The 23,167-nt window shown below is 35.7% G+C and overlaps 1 protein-coding gene across 2 annotated transcripts in view; it reads right to left on the bottom strand.

The window, feature by feature from the left end:
* The window catches only part of LOC126812030 (uncharacterized), a 43,531-nt gene that overhangs the window by 3,882 nt on the left and 16,482 nt on the right, over window positions 1-23,167 (bottom strand). Inside the window, exons 13-25 of one of the 2 annotated variants that reach the window (XM_050538191.2) lie at window positions 22,691-22,761; window positions 21,675-21,766; window positions 20,357-20,513; window positions 19,103-19,210; window positions 18,600-18,756; window positions 16,472-16,650; window positions 14,998-15,114; window positions 13,930-14,071; window positions 10,936-11,126; window positions 10,615-10,756; window positions 8,109-8,317; window positions 1,984-2,176; window positions 164-279 (exon numbers count right to left, since the gene is read on the bottom strand). In XM_050538191.2, the coding sequence (XP_050394148.2) occupies window positions 164-279; window positions 1,984-2,176; window positions 8,109-8,317; window positions 10,615-10,756; window positions 10,936-11,126; window positions 13,930-14,071; window positions 14,998-15,114; window positions 16,472-16,650; window positions 18,600-18,756; window positions 19,103-19,210; window positions 20,357-20,513; window positions 21,675-21,766; window positions 22,691-22,761 (1,874 nt within the window). Of the gene's footprint in view, window positions 1-163; window positions 280-1,983; window positions 2,177-3,893; window positions 4,150-8,108; window positions 8,318-10,614; window positions 10,757-10,935; window positions 11,127-13,929; window positions 14,072-14,997; window positions 15,115-16,471; window positions 16,651-18,599; window positions 18,757-19,102; window positions 19,211-20,356; window positions 20,514-21,674; window positions 21,767-22,690; window positions 22,762-23,167 lie in introns of both variants that reach the window. The other variant, XM_050538190.2, reaches the window with a different exon arrangement.

Genomic DNA, 23,167 nt, shown 5'->3' with positions numbered 1-23,167 from the left:
ACACCACCTGGCCTATGTTACTCCCCGGTCCGAGCTACCCCTATACCCCAAATTTCAGACTCAGGGCAGACCTAGTGTAGCCGCCAACCCCCAACAGACAGACAAACAGACAGACAAACGACAGTCACAAATATTAGTATAGATAATTAAAATAATATCATACTGTTGTAGTTAAAATGAGGTATAAGTTCTGCTACTTCAAATTGTTGTTCACTAGTATCCTGCCTCTTGTGACTGTGATCTCCAACATTTACAACTATTCTATTTTTTCTTAAATTACTGCAACAAAATATGTAAATAACTAGTTATATTAGAAAATTTTAACCATCTTATTGCTGTTTAATATGTACATTGACAGCTTAAAAGAATGTGTCCCCAACCATTGATTTAAGTAGCCTATATCAGACCTCAGTTGTAGAATCAACACCACTGTGAGTCTGAATCTCACAAATAAACCCCAAAACTCCACTCGGCACAAACTAGGTCATTTCAGGACTAACATATTATTCAATTTTATTTTAATAATTCGCTTGCGCGTAGGGGTCTTTAGCAGTGGGAGGAAACCGGAGGGGTTGGACAGGAGATCCTACTCCTTGTCATGTACAACCGGGGACAGACCCTAACCATCCGGCCATCCACCCCCCCCCCCTCCTTTTTACAACCTAAGTAGCAACTAAACAATATTATGTAAAATATTCACTGAAGGGGTGAAAAATGTAGAGATTTAAACCATACAAAATCAAAAACCATATTGCATTGACATCTTGTAAAATATATCTGCTTTGAGATGCTTTGTAACCAATAACTCTTCAGATCAATTGATTATCTAACCTATATTTTCAGTTTTAATTATTCTTCTTCAAAACAGTCCTTATTTTTGTTTAATGTAAACAATGAGTTTTTTTTCCATTTAACATCCTTTTTTATAACAATAACACCTGATACAACAATTCAATAATTTTAAAGGAGCTAAAACGTTAATATTTGGGAACTAGAAATGGGGTTTAACGTCCATTCGACACAAACTAGGTCATTTCAGGACTAACACATGGTTCAATTTTATTTCAATCATTCGCTTGCGCGTAGGGGTCTTTAGCAGTGGGAGGAACCTGGAGGACCGGATGAAAACCCACAAGGTTGGACAGGTGACCCTACTCCTTGTCACGCACAACCAGGGAATCAAAACCATACCAGTTGACTCAATAACAGACCTTATGATACAGCGCACAGGTATCATAAATGGATCGCAAAGTATATATACTGATTTTCATTCAATCGTTTCCGTTTTTTACTCTAATTTCAAATCAGTTATGTTCGGTGAAATACCCCAGAAGTCTCAATCGAATGGCAATCTCTAGCGTCTGGTTATTCCAGTCTACACTGATAGTATTTATTGCACATGCTCTCCAGATAAGAATATGGCATTACCATTTCACATGACTTGTGGAACATGTCTAACCTCCTTCTTTGAGTCTCTTGTACCAATGGTAAAATGTTTATATTTTGTCTTAAATATTAGCTATCAGAAGCCCATCTTTCCCCAGTAAGATCATAACATGAATGTTGATTTAAATTGACAAATAATTTGTGTTTTCAATGTCAAACACTTTGGATGATATTGAGTAAGAGACTTAGCTACTTTAACTAAACTAAGGGCTAAAAAGAGTTTTTCAGATAGTAATCTAGAGTATTAAAATAAAAACCCAGGTTAGATGCCATCTTGAACTTACCTTTTCTTTTGACTGATCAATATTAATAATGTTTGGAGCAATATGTTTTTTTAAGATAAAACCTTTTAATATGTATGGATTGAAAGTCTATATTTGTCCTGTAGTCTATTCCCTTCTACTAAACTTATGATAAAATATATATATGGTACTATGAGTTCATTCTGTGTTCTTTGATTATATCTGTACATGCAAGTAGCAGACATTTTGAAATTTCTGTGGTAGACTAACAGTCAAAGTCTTAAGAAAAACTTACTCATAGCAATGGGCTGCACTTATTAACCACGTATCACTCAAAATTGCTGCCCCACACTGACGCTTTGCAAAAATGCCAAACAGAATTTTGATTACATTAGCTTGCCATGGAATGGAACCTTCTACTGTTAAAAAGCCACCAGCTATTCGAGGTGTATGTTGATTAATGGCACGTTGACCACATGTATCTTTAGCTACAAGTAGATCTTTATTAATTAAACAATTTAAAAGCTACGATCATTTAATGCTCACGGTACATTCTCTAATTTTCGTTAGTTTAAACACCTATAAATAATGTATAAAACTACATTCTAAATTCTAAGCCACATGCCTTTCCGAAACATTCTGAAAGTCTGTACTTCTCAAAAAGCTGTATCTACATTTATGTTTCATAAATTATAGTAAATGTTCATTTAAATACGATAAATAAGAAAAGCTTTAAATATAGTACTGCCAACAACTACGACCAAATATTCCCTATATAGTACTAGATTTATTAGTAGTACTAGACACAAACATTCTTATTTACTCAATGAATTTATTTAACTCTTAAAATATTTTTTCAAAAATGTAGAAAGCTGAAAGGTATAAAACATAATTTTCTTAAAAAAAACTGTTTCCATGCCCAAAAATGAGAGATTGTACTGTTCACATATAAGCCATATAGAAATGCTGTCCATTGCTTCGAGTAAGATATTTCAAAAGTCGGTTTTGTTGTCATGGATATTGAACATAAATAGTTTCAATATATATATATATCATATTACCTATACAGCACAAGTATCAATAATGAGTTTTGTATCACAAATACAACATGCTTTTTATAATAAAAACTCATATTTCATGAAACTGATATTTAATTAAAATTTTGATGAATTTTGCTTGTGAGGTGTGATATGTGACTAAAGCTACTGTGACATGTGCAATAATAAACATTTGGTAAGTGATTTATCTGTAATTATTTTTGTGCTTTTATGTGAAGGGACAAAAGACTTCAATGTTTGGCAAATTAAAGGAGATGTCCCTGATGTATTTAAGTTGATTGAATGAGTTAATTCCATGCGGAAGACCCTAAGAAATCTTTTTCTTAGCCCTGTACATCTATCTGAAGCTCTTTGTTACTTTTTAGCAGAAATACAAAATTTCATTTTAAATTATAAAAAATGAAATGAAATGAAATAGGGTTTAACGTCCTACTGTTCTGACCCTTCTGGGCTAATGAAGACGGGCATACGCCATACAGTATGCTATGAAAGAAATTTTGCCCGGGCAGCGGCACTATCGCCTATTCTTATATAGAATTCCAACTGCCAAGGTATTGTTTACGTGCACGCCAATGTATACACAAGACCTTGATTTTTCATTCCATCCAACAACTTGACAGCTGTTCATGTCAGGCCCTCTGTTCTGAACCACTCGCAAGGGGAAATCAGGTCGGAAAATCCTGATGAATTTTCTCGACGAATGCAGGGATCAAACACACGACCTCCAGACTAGCGAGCCAGCATCTTATCAACTTAGCCACAGTGGCTCCCCATTTTAACAATAAGTTTAGTGATAACCTGGATAGCCTTGTCTATATGCTTGCCTAATTTAGAGATTGGTAATGGTAAGTGATCTACTTGATTATCAAGCGTCTCATACAACTGAACAATGGAATTACTTAAATGAGTTTTAAAAAACCCTGTTAAGTAAACACAGTGTTTACTTCATATTAGATAAAGTTATTTGTTCACATCTTTGCGTTTTAAAATTTGTATACTTAACTGCACATTTACCAATGGATACCCTGTAAAATCTGGGACATCTCCTTTAAGTATGAGTGATGTGTCCCTTTAACATGTGTATCGTGTCATATTATAAGGTCTGTGCTAAAAGGTATTCTAAAGAAACCTATCATAATATACCTACTTGAAGCAATGGGCAGCACTAATAATCCAACTATCACTGATAATAGATCCCCCGCACCAGTGGCCAGATATAATTTCACCGTTGTCATAGCGATTGTACACTTTACGGACGCCAACTTGCCATGGATATCTGCCATGTTCAACAAGATCTCCACCAACTATTTTCTGGGCAACTGGGTAGTAAACTTGCTCAGTTTCTCTTCTGATTCTGGACGCGAAATCTGTTTTCTCGAGCGGTATTAGACCACACTGCCCAACTACAACAATAAGATCTACTTTGTTCTCAAATCTAGTTGAAATGCATGCATAAAGATGTGACAGATAGTAGATTCCTTTATACACATAGAGTTTTTAGTTGACTAAGAGATAATTTAAACATGCATTATGCAAGAGCAAAATCTGCTTATTACAAGTCTTTCTTTAGGCCTGAAATGTTATCTAAATTATCAATTAGACATTAATTAACTTATCCAGACCATAATAAACTCTCGATGTCAAGGCTAGCCTTCGATGTTGGCTGGATTAGATTCCTATATGCCACTTAACGGCCATTGATAATTAAATCAAAACAGTGGATAATCGAGACTATGCTGTTTATATTAATGATTTTAGTAATGATGACCGAGACTATGTGAAAATTTCACCCGCTTCGTTCTCGGCTCATAGTGGATCAATTTGACTGAAATTTTCAGCAAATTACCTTTACACTATCTAGTTTTTAACTATTATTGCGAGAACTGCCATCTCTTTATCTTATCTCCCATAATGTATCTTTAAATCAGCAGAATCAATGAATAGGTCTTTATTTTCATATGATTAATTCCCCCATAGGAACATATCTTAAGGCTACATTATGGAAGATTAGATAAAGAGATGGTAGTTCTGACTATAATAGTTAAAAACTAGATAATGTAAAGGGAATTTGCTGAAAATTTCAGTCAAATTGCTCCACTCTGAACCAAGATATTATTGATTGAATTTTAGGCCTAGCCTTGATCATCATTACTAGAGTCGGCACGATAAAAAAAACATAGTCTTGATTATCCATTTTTGGATTAAATCATCAATGAGCGTTGAGCACCAAATCGGATTCATATCCAGTATTACAATCGCAGGCTGGCGATGACATCGAGAGTTGATTTTGGTCTGGATAAGTTAATTAATGTCTAATTAATAATTTAGAAAACATTTCAGGCCTAAAGAAAGATCTGCAATAGGTTGATGTAGCTCTTGCATAATGTATGTTTAATACTACACATTTTACAGTCTTCACAGTATTAAGGTAGTTCGACTGCTTTTAATTTCCTGATCACTGTTCAAAAATTAATCATTATACATCATTAATCAATTGGGTTGTTTATTTTTTAACAGTGATTGAGTAATTAAACACTTGTAAATTGGACACTTATTATCAAAATTAGATGGTCAGCTTTAAACTGGATAGAAGTACAAATTAAACGATTTATGGTGATTTTAAACAGTTTTTACAAATTTTTAAACAAAGATTGGATATTAAACGAATGTGAAAGAAATTAGTGCTAGATACACAAGATTAAACGATACCTGGGTTACAGTGATACAATATTCTGTGATTGTGATTGACATCAGTACGGAGCTAATGAATCGGAAGTAAACATGAACAAGCCAACAGTGAGGCTGATGTCCCCCGCCGAAATAGGAAAATAATTAGAGGACACATATAAATTTATCACAAATTATCTTTTACAAAGTATTGAACAATCAAACAGTATATCTTTACTTATAGTCTAAGCATACAATGTTTTTGATGGAATAATTATAGCATATTAAGGGGAAAACATGCTCTATGCCTACAGATCTAGAGTTTGGTTGTATCAACGGGTCTATTTTCCATCTTGCTGCAAGTTGTGCAAAGTTCACTGTTTTCTTTCTGTCATTAAATGTCAATTCATTATTGCATACTACATATTTAATTAATTTATAATAGTTCTCACTTAATTATACTATTCAAAAAAAGTAGGGGATATTTGATTTTTAAGTGTTATTAAAGTCACCTAATGAAACTGACGAAGAAACAAATGACAAAATGAAATGAAGTTCACATTCATCGATTTATTCCAAATGATCGTTAGACTAAGTAAGGCACAGACTGACCATTATAAGGGTAAAATGATACCCGGGGTCAAACAGCAAAGTTACCACAGCATCACAACCAAGTCAGTAACGGGTAAATCCTCCTCTGTTTGCCAAACAAGCATTGATCCGACATGGCATACTCCTAATGAGACGCCTAAGGTCATTTTGGTCCAGATTGTCCCATTCCTGTTGCAACGCAGCAGCAAGTTCTTGGACATTGGCAGGACGTTGTTGACGTTGACGTAACCTCTGTCCAAGCATGTCCCAGACATGCTCGATGGGGGAGAGGTCGGGACTCAGTGCTGGCCAAGGTAATGTGGTGATGTTCTGTTGTTGGAGGTAACCTGTAACGATCCTGGCCCTGTGACATCTTGCGTTGTCATCCTGGAAGATGAAACGGCGGCCATGACGTCGTGCGAACGGCACAACATGGACTGTCAAGATGTTGTCCCGGTAGTACTGGCCTGTAACACGCCCTGCAACAACATGTAAAGCCGTTCTTCCAGCAACAGTGATGCCTCCCCACACCATAACAGAACCACCCCCAAATCGATCATGTCTGATGACGTTAACGTCTTGGAAGCGCTCGTTTCGACGACGCCACACCCTCCTACGTCTGTCCAAAAAATCAACAGTGAACCTTGACTCATCTGAAAACATCACATTGCTCCAGCGTCGATTATCCCAGTGTTGACGATCCCTACACCAACGACGTCTTGCCTGAATGTGATGATCTCTCAAACAAGGGATCACGCGAGGACGTCGGGCGCGAAGGTGACCCCTATGCAGTCGATTCCGAATCGTCTGGCCACTCACTCTCACACCAGTGTCTGTTTGAAGACGAGCGCTGATCTGATTTGCTGTGATGACACGATTTCTCAAGGCCAAGGTACGGATAAATCGATCCTGGGCTTGAGTTGTCGCCCTTGGTCGACCTGAGCGTGGTCTGTCCTGTACAGATTGTGTATCACGGTATCTGGACCATAGCCTGCTTATGACAGACTGAGAAACATTCATCGTCCGCGCCACAACCGCCTGTGTTGTGCCGATCTGTAGCATGCCAAGGGCACGTAACCTTTCATTTTGGGTAAGCCGACGCATATCAAAATTTGTTTTCTGGTCACTAAAACAATTAAACTGATGTTTCCACCCTGGAATTCAATGCCACAATGACTGTAACATTCAAAGTCAGAGTCGTGCAAATCTTGGGTTGGACCCCCATGATGATCCCAAGCATCACCTGCATTCCATGCGGTAGCTATTGGTGCGTTTGGGCGTCACATGTAACTGGAAATGTTTCTTCTGTTAGGTTCTATAGTGACTTTTTTCGTAGTCATTTGCATATTTTAGTATTATGCCCCCAAAATCAAATATCCCCTACTTTTTTTGAATAGTATAGAACTAAAGTTATCGTGTCCCAAAGCATCAACCAATCAAATTGCTTATCTCTGCTTACCCTAAGCGGAAAATGCTCATCTTCGAACTCCATCAAGGCATTGACCTAATCAACACATACACCAAGTTTGAACATTCTAGCTCAATTAGGAAGAGAGTTATCGTGCCCCAAAGTATCAACCAATCAAATTGCTTATCTCTGCTTACCCTAAGCGGAAAATGCTCATCTTCGAACTCCATCAAGGCATTGACCTAATAAACACATACACCAAGTTTGAACATTCTAGCTCAATTAGGAAGAGAGTTATTGTGTCCCAAAAAGTGTGACGGACAGACAGACGGACAGACAGACGGACGGACAGACAGACGGACGAACCCATTTTAATAGTCCCCTGCTTTCTTCGAAAGGCGGGGGACAATAACACTCGCTGAGGCCAAGCGGTATGTTCGGAAGTTTCTGACAACTTTTGGGGAAATAAAATACGCAGTTGGGTGAGCGATTATGGAGGACCGAGGAGAGCAATAAAATATGCATCACTACATGCTCGCCTGGGAAAGACAGGCCTCGCGATTTTACCTTAACTTGCCTGTGAAAGAGGGGCTTACTCAAGTTACTGTGAACGATTGGCATTCCAATGTTCAGAAATTATTCCATAAAATATATTTAAAATGTAATAACAGCATTAATTATACGGTAATATATCACCTATAGACACGGTTTGATTTTTCTCTGGAGCAATAAAACAATGAACTCCAGCATCTTCATCATGATCACAGTCATGTTCAAACCAGTGAGAAGTATCACATTCTTCCAGTGAGCTTTCTCTACCAGTACAATCAACTTCATCAGTAATAACAGGTAGCCTTGATCGTCCACCACCAAATGGTGATTTTACTAAAGCTTTACCACCTTCCCTACAATTATATAAAAGACATTGTATCCTATTTTATATACAAAGGCTTTTAGCTTTACCACCCTATTTTATATACAAAAGGCTTTTAGCTTTACCACCCTATTTTATATACAAAGGCTTTTAGCTTTACCACCCTATTATATATACAAAAGGCTTTTAGCTTTACCACCCTATTATATATACAAAAGGCTTTTAGCTTTACCACCCTATTATATATACAAAAGGCTTTTAGCTTTACCACCATATTTTATATACAAAGGCTTTTAGCTTTATCACCCTATTATATATACAAAAGGCGTTTAGCTTTACCACCCTATTTTATATACAAAAACTTTAAGCTTTACCACCCTATTATATATACAAAAGGCTTTTAGCTTTACCACCCTATTTTATATACAAAGGCTTTTAGCTTTACCACCCTATTATATATACAAAAGGCTTTTAGCTTTACCACCCTATTTTATATACAAAAACTTTAAGCTTTACCACCCTATTATATATACAAAAGGCTTTTAGCTTTACCACCCTATTTTATATACAAAGGCTTTTAGCTTTACCACCCTATTTTATATACAAAGGCTTTTAGTTTTACCACCCTTCCTAGAGTTATATATAAAATAAATTGTATCCCATTTTATCAATATACCACCCTTTCTAACATTATATATTAACTGAATTTAAGCATCCGCGCTCAACAGCAGCTGTTGAGCAGGGATTCTTATATTCATTTTTATTTACTCCTCGTCCCTGTCAGTATCTTTTGCTAGATCCAGTACCCTTGTCAAGAGAGTGATGCGGGGATTCTTAAATTCATTTTTATTTATTCCTCGGCCCCGCCGGTATCTTTTGCTTGATCCAGTAGCCTTGTCAAGGGAGTGATGCGGGGATTCTTAAATTCATTTTTATTTACTCCTCGGCCCCGCCAGTATCTTTGGCTACTAAAGTTATTTATATAAAATTGAGTTGATCCTATTTAATCTGTACATGTATATACAAAAGCAATCTGTTTAAAAAACAGATCCTATTTTGTTTCGTTTTTTATATTTTAAAATTTCGTTTTACTTGTCTTTACTACACTAGGATCTGGAAGAGTTGTTATATAACCCGCGTTCTTGATGATGTGGGGGATTAGCCAATGAAACTGCCTGTTACAACAAATTTTTGGCGTGAGGTGCACGGAACTGTGGGTAACTAGCTAGAAACATTAACACTGATTGGTTAATCAAATGTCTGACGACATATGGTCAAAAGCCGTTCATATGACCCCTGATGCAACCTTCCACTACAACCGGTCAGATATTCATGTAGTAAAGGCCATCGAAAGTATAAAAAAACGAAGTGAAATATAGATCTGTATTTTAATCAGATTGATACAAAAGCGCATCAGACAGGAGATAGAAATTGGGGATATGGCCCAAATCCTGGATTAAGTTCTTAATCTAATACAAACAGTGCCATTAATATTTTCTAATTCACAGAAGTTAAGGAGCAATAGTTAGGATGACCCACCATAAATAAATATCTCCAAATATCTTGACAATTACACCACAATATTTATATATATACCAAGCCTTAAATCAGTTTCACACAATTATAGTCACTAAATAAACGATCATGTTGTACTCAATAAGCTATGATCATTTAATCATCTATAAATAATAGACTGAAACTGGTTTCAAGTGCCGTCCATAACATCCAGACACTTTTGAGTTAAAGATGGGTTACGTTCCCTTGTTTTGAAATTAGTCTCGCTTAACCAGTGTACCGACCATTCTACGTCTGATTGACAGGTCGGGATAATCAAGACTACCTTTTTACGAAACATAACAGAAAGCTGGAACAAGAAATTGAATTTAGAAACACGCACGTCAGCCAGCTTAACAATTGTTTTAAGAAACTTGTAAAAGTAAAATGAAACTACTGTTAGTATCATGTTCCTGCTAACGAAAGTGATTCAGAGATATTATTTGTACTAAACCAAAAGATGCAGCTCTTAACGGTACAGTTAATGATAAAGCAATTTAAAAAATAAAACGAACCTAATTTCTAAAGCTGCTGTAATAACCAAGAAGCTAAATTTTACTGCTATTCAAAATCGTCAACAATAGATTTTTTACGGCTGTAATAGTTGATAAATTTGTAGAGAATTGCACGTGCCATTGCTATTTATAGTATCATACACACCACCGCTGATAGTTCGAGACACAACCACTGAAGCGTGCACATTAGCCGTGTCGAGACCAACTTTCTGTAAAGCGACGGGTCACCCTACATTGGTTATTAGGGGCTATATCTTACCGATATCCCAGCATTCTACAAATAACTGTAGCATCCTTATTATCCCAGCCATCATCACATATAGTTCCTCTCTCTCCATTTAATGTGATTTCTACACGACCTTCATTTGGTGTTTTACCATCTACCAATTCAACTTTTAATTCTGTAAAATCAACTATTGTTATCAATATTTCATACTTAAACATACATTACGCAAGAGCTAAATCTGCCTATTGCAGATCTTTCTTTAGGCCTGAAATGTTATCTAAACTGGGTAATCATCAATTTCAACAGATTGTGTGACAAATTTATCTAAGAATATCTGACTATCTGGAAACTGACCTGTTTCTGTCTCGGAACCAATATAACAGAAAACACCTGCATCTTCTTCATGGTCACAATCATGTACACCCCATGCTGGTCCATCACACCATTCTATGGACGTCTCAGTTCCATCACACTTGACATTATCTAACCATATAATGCCACTGCCTTGACCAAATGTTCCTTTCTTTACCACTTTACCACCTAACCTACGAGTACATAATATAAATATTATACACAGTGCATATAATGTCACAAAATCTACACTTAACATTTATTAAAATTCCAATATTCTTGGTCACTATCTAATTAAATTGATATTAACCCGTTAAGTGCGTAGGTCGTTATATAACATCCTGGACAACTGCCACTCACTGTGTGTAGGGTGTAATATAACGCCTTGGAGGTATTTTTCCCAACCTATTCTTAGAACATAGTTTTTCGTCACTTCGTCAAATTAATTACACAATAGGGGGTAGTTAACGTTTTAAAAACGTCATGCTTAACCGGTTAAAATCTAACTTTGGTTTTAATTTGTTGGTTGTTTTTTCTCTCTTGCTACACTACTTTGTAAACTATCACATTTATTTAGATACAGCATTGTATTCTAACATACTTTCTATCACATTCATTTTGACACTACATTTGAATCTAAAATACTTTCTATTTCTATCGCATGTAGTTCTACACTACATTGTAATCTAACATAGTTTCTATTACATTTATTTTTACATTGCATTGTAACCTATTTCTATCACATAGTTTTACACTACATCATTATCTAACATCACATAGGTTTACACTACTTTGTAATCTAACATACTATCACAACTGTGTTCTGCTAGCAAGAGTTGTCTTTACACCAGACAATCCTAGTCACTATTATATAATGGGTCCTGACTATATCCTAGTGGTTTAGGATATCAAAATACTCTCAAATAAATGAAATGAAATTGGGTTTAATGTCCTGCTATTCTGCCCCGACTGGACTAATGAAGATGAGCATATGCTATGTACAGTGTGCTATGAGGGAATTTATCAGCACTATGGCCTACGCTTATATCAAATTCCAACTGTCAGAGGTTCTTTTACCTGCACACCATTGTGTACACGGGACCTTGGTTTTTCATCCCATCCGAATGACTATGCATTTTTAAAATCTCCCAATTAATATGCACATTTCGGTCTAAGCTGTGTATCTCTACACCAATTAGAACTGTTCAGTCTTAAGACCAACTAGAAATCAGCCAGATTTCTTCAAGTTTGGGAATGTGACCTCAAAGATTTGTTGAAGAGAATCCTGTCATCAACCTCTCAAAGACAATAAATTGTAGCCCAATTATTATCTATTCAGATGGTGTATTGTATAAGTGTCATATTACACTGCTCTATATTTAGAATGTAAAACTAAAGCTAGATGGGTTTGGAATCAGATTCTATGAAATTTGAATAAGAGAATAAGAAAAACTATAAAAGACAGAAATAAACAAATTTAATAACAATTAAATAAAATTAAAAAAAATTGATTCAAATATTACATAATGTAATAATAAGCTTATTAATTTGATGTAATATCTACAGCAGCTTGTCTAAGCCAGGGTATAAAATATCTTACATTATTTTACTCATATACTTTGATATTGACCAATTTGATGTTAACCAATTAAATGATTTACACGGAAATATTTATTTATGGCTAGGGATATGATATCATATCTTTCTTATCTAAATTAGATCCTGCTTTTATTTATATATATATATATATATATATATATATATATATATATATATGGTTAACATCAAATTGGTCAATATCAAAGTATATGAGTAAAATAATGTAATATATATATATATAAATAAAAGCAGGATCTAATTTAGATAAGAAAGATATGATATCATATCCCTAGCCATAAATAAATATTTCCGTGTAAATTTCCACATCAAGAACTCGTAGTATTATTCTTACAATTTCTCGTACAATAGGGGCCACAAGGCAAGAAGTTAGGCCCGATATACGCGAACATCAAACCCAGATCTTTGATACATAAACATATAATATTAAGTTTTTTTTAAAACCGGATACAAATCGTTAGAGGGGTCACAGCCTTCGATCCGATTATCACAAAATTCAAACCCAGGGTGCAACGGTGTATATTTAAACGGTTTTTAAAATCGGGTATAAACTGTAATTTTTGGTACACCCAGGGTCCATAATCTAGGAGGTTACGGACCGATATGTGTGAATATGGAAAGAAACAAAAATCCGTGGAATATAGACATATATTTTAAGTTTGATCAAAATCGAATAAAAAAATTGTGACTTCTACAGTGTCCACAACCTTGGTATTATATACTTTTATACTATTTGCGAACAAGGAGCGGGCAGTTTCAATCCGATTTTCATGAAATTCGAACTCAACCATCATAAGGGTGGAATGGTGATATGTTAGAACAGCTTTTAATATTGGATAAAATGCCAATATCGAAAGGAACCGCGTGTCCACAAATAAATTGTGGGCTGACAGGGGCGACTCAATACACGTCCACTTGAAAATATGGGCGTACAAAAATAGCTCAGCATGATAAAACTTGGTTTTTGGAAGACTAAACAACTGATATCAAAGACTTTATATGAAATGAGATTTTTATTTTAGAAATTAAAATGTTAAGTTATTTGATACTCCCACTGGCCGGTTAATAGTTGTCAACGCTTATGTAATTTATATTAGGGCAATGCTACTCAAGACGGACATGTTGTTTAGATCAGCATACCAAGCAATTAAAATCAGTGAACCGGACCAAACCCAAACATCCAAAATTTAGCACTTTTTCCTAGAAAGTCCTAGCACTGTGTTCTGGGTATCATGTGTCCAAATGTTGTATCTTGATTTGTGGAAATTTTGAAATGCAAAAGGTTCTATTTCTTAATCTTTAGAAATTCTTAGATACACCCTTTTGACACTTCACTGATGAAATGAGCTTTAAATATATAAAATCTACAAACATACTTACTTATAACCTAACTCCTTACATACAACTTCAGCATCTTGTTCACCCCATTCATCATCACATACAGTACCCTTAATACCATTTCTTATAATCTCTACTCTACCTTCATTAGGTCTCGTACCGTTCACTAACTCTACTATTATTTCTATATAAAAAGAGAGAGAGAAATGGGGTTTAACGTCCACTCGACACAAACTAGGTCATTTCAGGACTAACATATGGTTCAATTTTATTTCAATAATTCGCTTGCGCGTAAGGGTCTTAAGCAGTGGGGGGAAACCGGAGGACCTGGGGGAAACCCACAAGGTTGGACAGGTGCCCCTACTCCTTGTCACGTACAACCGGGGAATCGAAACCACGCCAGTTGACTCAATGACAGACCTTATGATGCAGCGCGCACACGCTAACCATTCGGCCATCCACCCCCCGCCCCCTATTTCTATTAACATAGTATAATATATAATAACTGATCTTTAAGAAAGTGAGAGACTTGGCATTTAAGAAAATACTTTTTCATCCCACCCAAGCAAGACAAATGGAGTTTAATGTCAAATTGACACAAATTAGGTCATTTCTGGACTAACATGTGGTACACTTTTATTTCAATAATTCGCTTGTGGGTAGGGGTACTTGTGGGCTGAAACCGGAGGATCCGATAAAAACACACGACAATAGACAGGCGATCCTACTCATTGTCAAGTACAAGTATGGGATCAAAAATTATGACAGACCTTATGAGAGAGAGAGAGAAATGGGGTTTAACCTACACTCAACACAGACCAGGTCATTTCAGGACTAACATATGGTTTAATTTTATTTCAATAATTCGTTTGCGCGTAGGGGTCTTTAGCAGTGGGAGGAAACCCGAGGACCCAGAGAAAACCCACGAGGTTGGACAGGGGATTCGAAACCATGCCAGCTGACTAAATGACAGGCCTTATCATACAGCACACACGTGCTAACCATTCGGCCATCCAACCCTCCCCCGTTAAAGTACACACATTAGCCCATTTGGCTACCCACTCCCCATGTCTTAAAGAATATTAAATGCCAAAGCATTCTATTACTTACGTATACAACCATCCTCTGCTTCATCTGAATTATCACCACAGTCATCTTCTTCATTACAAACATAATCACCCCTAATACAATTACCATTATCACATAAAAACTGTTCGCTTTCACATACTGAAATATATTATACTGTGATATGATGACAGACAATAATTCCCCCCTTGAGTGTGTAATAACAATAATGCAATAACCATAAAAGGTCTATTTCACATTGTGAAATATAATTTGTATTACAGTGCAAGGGAGGTAACTCCTTTTATCATTCCTCAACTGCGTCATTTTGACAAGTGCACAAGGCAGGACTACGGCAGAGAAAATGTCTTCGCCATAAATAGTACAGGTTTTTTTTAAGATAAGAGTTGTCAACACTGGGGATACAAATGATATTTACCCAGTTTGGATAAATATTACCAATGGTTAAAAATAGTTAATACCTACAAAACTCCAATAGTACTTCTACTGGAGCAGTATTCCTGCAATTAATATTATCTGGTTTACCTCATTCTATTACAAGGCCATATACAAAACACTGGTTCTTAGACAACGAATGGGTAACATTACCTTTCCTTTCCCATAAGTAGCAAAATCCTAAAAATGGTGATGGACTGTATATAACTTGTATCACCCTCAATCAAGAATCACAACTTGGGCAATAAAGTTGAATCCACAAAGCAAGCGAAAGCTAGGATGTCTACTGACATTCCGAATAAGAAAACTGGACTCTTTACATAAAGAACACTGCTATCCCATGATAGCTTTGGGGTACTGAACCGTAATTGAGATTGAATCTACAGACAAGAATGTACTTTCCACTGGGAATGCAAAGGAGGACTGCGGAAGAAGTAGCGTAAGGGCATATGTCGTGCCCAGTTTTCATAAGCAAGAATATCTTCTATATGTGATGCTTCACATGTCAATGTGTAGAAATTTGGTCATGTGACTTCTGACTGGTTGTGTTCTGGAGGTTGCCGTATAGTATGTCAATTTATTAATAACCAGCGGTTGCAAGGCAAGATATGCCCACATTAAGCAAGAGAACAAACTAAAATAAAAAGTTAATTTTTTGTACAATCAGGGGCCATAATACACGAATTTACAGTCAGAATTGTGCGAGTATCAACAGGGATTGAGATCTTCAGGATATTAACATATATTTTAAGTTTCATCAAAATCGGACAAAAATTGTGACCTGTAGAGTGGCCACAAGCTAAAAACGTGATATTTTACGTATGATTAGGGGCCATAATCCAGGAAGTTATGGTCCAATATTAGCAAATATGGAAATGAACCGATATCTTTGGGTGAAAAACGTACATTTCAAGTTTCGGCAAAATCAGATAAAAATTGTGACCGGCAGAGTGTCCACAAACAAAATGTGAACGGACGGACAAACACACAGACGGATGGATGGACAGGGGCGTCGACAATATAATTCCACATGAAAATGTGGGGCGTATAAATATATCATTACCTTTTTCTGTTCTACAATATAAACCCACAGCTTCATATATGTTACAAGAATGTTTTCTCCATGGTGATTTATCACAATCTTCTAAACTTGTCTCATTTCCAATACATTGTACATCTGTTAACAGAATATTTCCTTCTCCTGGACCAAACTCGGCAAATACTGATAATTTCTCAGCACCTCTGAAAATAATAGTCTTAAATTTCCGACAAATATTTAACTACCGAACTACTGTTTAACAATCTGATTAAAACACAGATCCTATTTCGTTTCGTTTTTTATAGTTCAAAATTTTGTTTTACTTGTCTTTACTACACTGGGATCTGGAAGAGTTGTTATATTACCGGCGTTTTGGATGAACTGAGGGATTAGCCAATGAAACCATCTGTTACGGTGAGTTCTTAGCATGCGATGTACGGAACTGTGGGTAAACCACTCGAAACATCAACGCTGATTGATTAATCAATGTTTGACGTCATAGGGTAAAAAGCTGCTGGTTAGATCTTCATGTAGTGTAGGCCATCGAAAGTATACAAAATGGAAAGAAGTATATATCTGTATATTAATCAGATTGTTCTGTTAAATTATTATTATATTTAGAGCAATTACATGAATTAAATGTGTAATCTCTGTTAGAAAATGTTGTAGAATAGATAGAGAGAGAGAGATGGTTTAACGTCCACTCAACACAAACTAGCTCATTTCGGGAAAAACATATGGTTCAATTTTATTTCTATAATTCGCTTGCATATAGGGGTCTTTAGCAGTGGGAGGAAACCGGACGACTTGGAGAAAACCCTACTCCTTGTCACCTACAAGCGGGGAATCGAAACCATGCCAATTGACTCAATGACAGACCATTCGGTCCACCAACCCCCATGTTGTAGAACAAGAATTGATGGTGCCACCAAAGAATTGTGAATTAGCTTTATACTATTATGCATTGAGCTATTATGCCTAAATTTAATAGGTTAAAGTTGGGGTGGAATTGCAGAATGAATCATTGGGAATATACTTAAAGATACATTATGGGAGACTGAATAAAGAGCTGGCAATTCGCACTATAATAGTTGAAAACTAGATAATGAAAAGGGAATTTACTGAAAATTTCAGACAAACTGATCCACACCGGAACGAGAATTTAGCGATTGAATTTTAGGCCTAGCCTCGATCATCATTACTAAAGTCGGTACGATAAAAACATAGTCTCAATTATCCATTTTTGGATTTAATCATCAATAAGCATTGAGCAGCATATCGGATTCAAATCCAGTAAATATCACAGGCTAGCAATGACATCTAGAGTTGATTATGGTCTAGATAAGTTAAACAATGTCTAATTAATAATTCAGATAACATTACAGGCCCAAAGAACGACTTGCAATAGATTGATTTAGCTCTTACATAATGAATGTTTAAATAAAACTGATCTTTCCGGTTATGATGTGTCAATGCCGTAATAATTCCTAAATTCTTAAGGGGTGAGGGTACCCGAAAAATGTTTTCTGAAATTCTAAAACTATTGAATTGAAAATGGCACAAGTAGTTAGGAAATGTAATAAACAAGGGAAGACTAACAGTAAAAAAAAAGAAAAAAAAGTTGTTGCCAGGGTAACACAGTTTTTTGGAAAAAGTATGAAAAACATAGGTACACCATATCTCTGATAATAATAAAGATAAATTTCTCATTTTCGGACTGCTTATTCTTTAATGATAACCCAAAAACCAGACAGAGAGTTTTTCTCTATAATTTTTACAGTTTCTTGGATAATGGTGTTCAAAACATTTGCCTCACTACAATATTTTCTCTTTGGAGAAATATTTGGTAACTTTTGAAATCATGGAAATTCAAATTGCTTTCTGTCTGATTCTGTGGTAGATATTAGTTTATATACCCGGCAAATTTGATGAAGACATCTTAATTACGTAACAGAGATATAATGTACCTATGTTTTTCATAATTTTTTCTCCAAAAATAAGTTACCCTTGCAACAACTTTTTTTTAATGTTAGTTTTCCCTTGTTTATTACATTTTCTAACTACTTGTACTATTTTCAATTCAATAGCTTTAACATTTCAGAACAAAAATTTTCGGATAGCCTCCCCCGTTAAATATACACAGAATACTTACGGATATCCCAGCATTCTACAAGCTACGTTTGAGTCTTTAATATCCCATTGATCATCACATATAGTTCCCCATTCGTCCATATATTTAATCTCTAATCTACCAGAATGTTCTTCACTTCCCCCAACTAATCGTATTTCTAATGGTGATGTTGTTGTATCTATAATAATACAATTAAAGCTCGCCTGAAAAGCTTCATAATTCTTTTAAATAATGCAAGTAATTATTTCAACATATAACTTCTATAAGTATAACACGATCCCGATTGTCAGTATTACCTGCTACAGGTAAATTTCAACGTTAACGATTTCAGTCGTTCTCAGTGAGTAGTCGTATCTTTCTGCCAATAAAACAGCTGTGACATCATTTTCGTCCTTCAGTTCATAGAAATATAGACTAAAATATGAGCGGAAGAACTAAAATGACGTCACAACATCGACACCCATATGCAATGGGGGCATAGTTGCAATGTTACTTCTATAATTATAATTTATTTAGCTACCTACCACAGTCCTGTTCATCTGAGAAATCATTACAATTATCTTGTCCATTACAGACATCTGTCATTGGTATACACTTGTTGTTTTTACACATAAACTGTCCGGTACAATTTTCTACAAAACATAAACATGAGGCATACAATAGAATATTTACAATTATTTATTCCACGGAGGAAACAGTGGCAAGCCAAATGACAGGGAAAATGTCCCTCAAATAAGCACATGTTGAACAGTTAGGAGAGAGAGAGAGAAATGGGGTTTAACGTCCACTTGACACAAACTAGGTCATTTCGGGATTAACATATGGTTTAATTTTATTTCAATAATTCACTTGCGTGTAGGGGTCTTTAGCAGTGGGAGGAAACCGGAGAACCCAGAGAAAACCCACAGACGACCCTACTCCTTGTCACGTACAACCGGGGAATCGAAACCACGCCAGTTGACTCAATGACAGACTTTATGATACAGCGCGCACACGCTAACCATTCAGCCATCCACCCCCCCTGAACAATTAGGACAATTGAGTGGAATTTTTTTTACCCTGCTGTTAGATTGTTTCAATCTGATTAAAATATTTCGTTTCATTTTTTTTATACATTCAATGGCCTCTACTACATGAAGATCTGACCGGTAGTAGTGGAAGGTCATGTCAGAGGTCATACGAGCGGCTTTTGACCCTATGACCACAGACATTTGATTAACCAATCGTGTTGATGTTTCTAGTGGGTTAACCACAGTTCCGTGCACCTTACGCCAAAAACTAACCGCAACAGACAGTTTCACATCATCCAGAATGCAGGTTATATAACAACTCTTCCAGATCCTAGTGTAGTACAGACAAGTAAAACGAAATTCTGAACTAGAAAAAAAGAAACGAAACAGGATCTGTGCTTTAATCAAATTGAGATTGACCAGGACCACTGTATTAAGAGAGAGAGAGAAATGGGGTTTAACATCCACTCGACACAAACTAGGTCATTTCGGGACTAACCAATGGTTTTAATTTTATTTCAATAATTTGCTTGCGCGTAGGGGTCTTTAGCAGTGGCAGGAAACTGGAGGACCCAGAGGAAACCCATGGGGCTGGACAGGCAACCCTACTCCTTGTCACGTACAACTGGAGAATCGAAACCATGCCAGTTGACTCAATAACAGGCCTTATGATACAGCGCGCACATGCTAACCATTCGGCCATCCAACCCACCTCCAATGCATTAAGAGTCTAAAACTATTCAACAGAGTTTTAAATCTACATCATACCTGTTTGTGATTTAACTTGATAGTAATCATACTTCAAGCTGAATTCAAGGTCACCATTTTGAGCATTAGAATCAGTAAAGAAACAATCCCCACTATCCTCACCATACTGGACAGATCTACATACAAAATCTCGTGTCTGTAAACATTTCTTGGCACACTGTAAAAATAAAAAAAAAGAATCATAACTATAACCATTTCTTGACACACTGTAAAAATTCATAGAGGCATTATGTGAGATTAGATAGAATGTGTTATAAATTTCAGTCAAATTCTTCCACTAGCCTCAATCATCATTACTAAAGTCGGTACGATCAGATTCAAATCCAGTGAAAATCGACATGAAATCGAGAGTTGATTATGGTCTGGATAAGTTAATTAATGTCTAATTAATAGTTTATATAACATTTAAGGCCTAAAGAAAGAAACGTCCACTCGACACAAACTAGGTCATTTCGGGACTAACATATGGTTTAATTTTATTTCAATAATTCGCTTGCGCATAGGCGTCTTTAGCAGTGGGAGGAAACCGAAGGACCTGGATAAAACCCACGAGGTTGGACAGGCGACCCTACTCCTTGTCACGTACAACCGGGAATTCGAAACCACGCCAGTCGACTCAATGACAGACTTTATGATACAGCGCGCCCACGCTAACCATTCAGCCATCCTACCCCTCCCCCCCCCAAAGAAAGACCTGCAATAGGCAGATTTAGCTCTTGCATAATAATGCATCTATAAAGAATCATAACTATTATAACCGTTTCATGGCACACTGTAAAAATTGAAACAAAAAAAAAGAATTATGACTAAACTATACTGCTAATTATGTTAATATATAGAGAATCTCCTACAAGTCTTTTTTGATATCAAAAAAGAAAAGTAGGAGATTTTAGTTATCATCCAATCCCTTCTTACATGCACAAATAAATAAATATAATTCTTTGCTATAGATTTCACTTTTACTGAACCTGATTACATTACGGTGTAGTGATACATCATTTTTTGCCAGCAATTCAACCATTGCAAAGTCTTTCATACTGACCCAGTGTTTCCATCAAGGCCAATTAAATAAAAATAGTTCCTTTTTAATAAGAAAGAAGTTACATTTAATAAAAAATGAACTGTTCTTTGAAAATAAAAATAAATAGTTCCTTTTTGATTGACCAATCAAATTCATGTAAAACGATATCTCCTAAGGAGATATCAAAATGAATATGTAATTTATGTTATTTTCTTGTTTGTATTAATTCAAACACTAAGGTGAAACAAACAGATTACAGGCATGAACTGAAAAATTATATATAGATTGTGTACTTACAAATTCTAAAGTTGAATTAATATAATCAATTCTATTGTTATATTCTGTTACAACTCGGTTTTGTAGTTGAACAAAGTCATTTATTGCATAATCTACATTATAAAAAATAAATAATTAAACTAAATAAGCCAACAGTGGGGTTAATGTCAGTTGGCTTAATCCCAAAATAAAGGCAGGGGACAATAACAAAAATAGAATACTATTGATTACATGGGCAATAACTCCACAAAAAACGGATTTGTGTGACTCTGAATAACTCATCAAACAATCCTAAGAGTTTTCCAAAAAAAAAAACCCTCAACTTCTACAGTAATTACAATATTTAGATGACAAGGGTAATAACTCTGAAAGTCACTTATTTCGGTATGGTTCATGTTCATGACTAGTCTAATAAATTGACCAAGATCATTTTTGTACAGTGAGAGGTGATGACAAACTACAACCAATTAACAAAATGAACATTTTCTTACAGATTCTTAGTTGCAATTAGAGAGAGCGACATATAGGAATTACATACAGTTCAAATTTATTTCAATAAGAAGGGGTTTTAAGCAGTAAGAGGAAACCGGAGGACCCGGTGAAAGCACACAAGGTTTAGTCAGGCATCCTCATTTCTTAAGTACAAATATGACTAATTGAGAGACCTTATGAACTAACGCACATTCACTTTTTTTGAATTGACTGTCTGTTTGTGTGTCTGTCTGAAGGACCCTGAGAGAGAGAGAGAGAGAGAGAGAGAGAGAGAGAGAGAGGGTTTAACTTCACTCGACACAAACTAGGTCATTTCGGGACTAACATATGGTTCAATTTTATTTCAATAATTCGCTTGCGCATGCAGGTCTTTAGCAGTTGGAGGAAACCGGAGGACCGGAGAAAAACCATGAGGTTAGAGGACCCAGAAAAAACCCACAAAGTTGGACAGGCCATCCTACTCATGTATGTCACTGACTCAATGACAGCCCATTTGACCACCCAACCCAACTAACAGCAATAGTCAGTATAAACAGTGAACTTACCACAAGCTATCTCATCTTCTCCTTCACTACAATCTTGTTCTCCATCACAATGCCATTCTTTATTAATACATCTATAAATAAAGTAAACAGATTAAAAGGTAAATATGAACTATAGACTATACACTCAAAAAACAGTGTTAACAAAATAACAAAAAGCATATTGTATGAAATAGCTTTACTAAATGTCCGCTTCCACTAAAGTGATATTGCAGACAAATAAAGCAAACTAAAAGGTAAATATATCCAAGTGTGCAACAATCTAACATTGAGACTAGTGCATTGAGACTTTTAAACATACATTATGCAAGAGCTAAATCTGCCTATTGCAGGTCTTTCTGAAATGTTTTCTAAATTATTAATTAGACATTAATTAACGTATCCAGACCATAATCAACTCTCGATGGCATCAGATTTCTCTGATATTACATAGATTAGAACAGTTCAGCCATATTTTGATTTAAGCTAAAAATGGAGGAG

This window comes from Patella vulgata, chromosome 2 (assembly GCF_932274485.2).
Source record: "Patella vulgata chromosome 2, xgPatVulg1.2, whole genome shotgun sequence".
NCBI classification, from domain to species: domain Eukaryota; kingdom Metazoa; phylum Mollusca; class Gastropoda; family Patellidae; genus Patella; species Patella vulgata.
The sequence above is the reverse complement of the archived record's forward strand: the minus strand, read 5'-3'. Positions and strand labels throughout refer to the sequence as shown.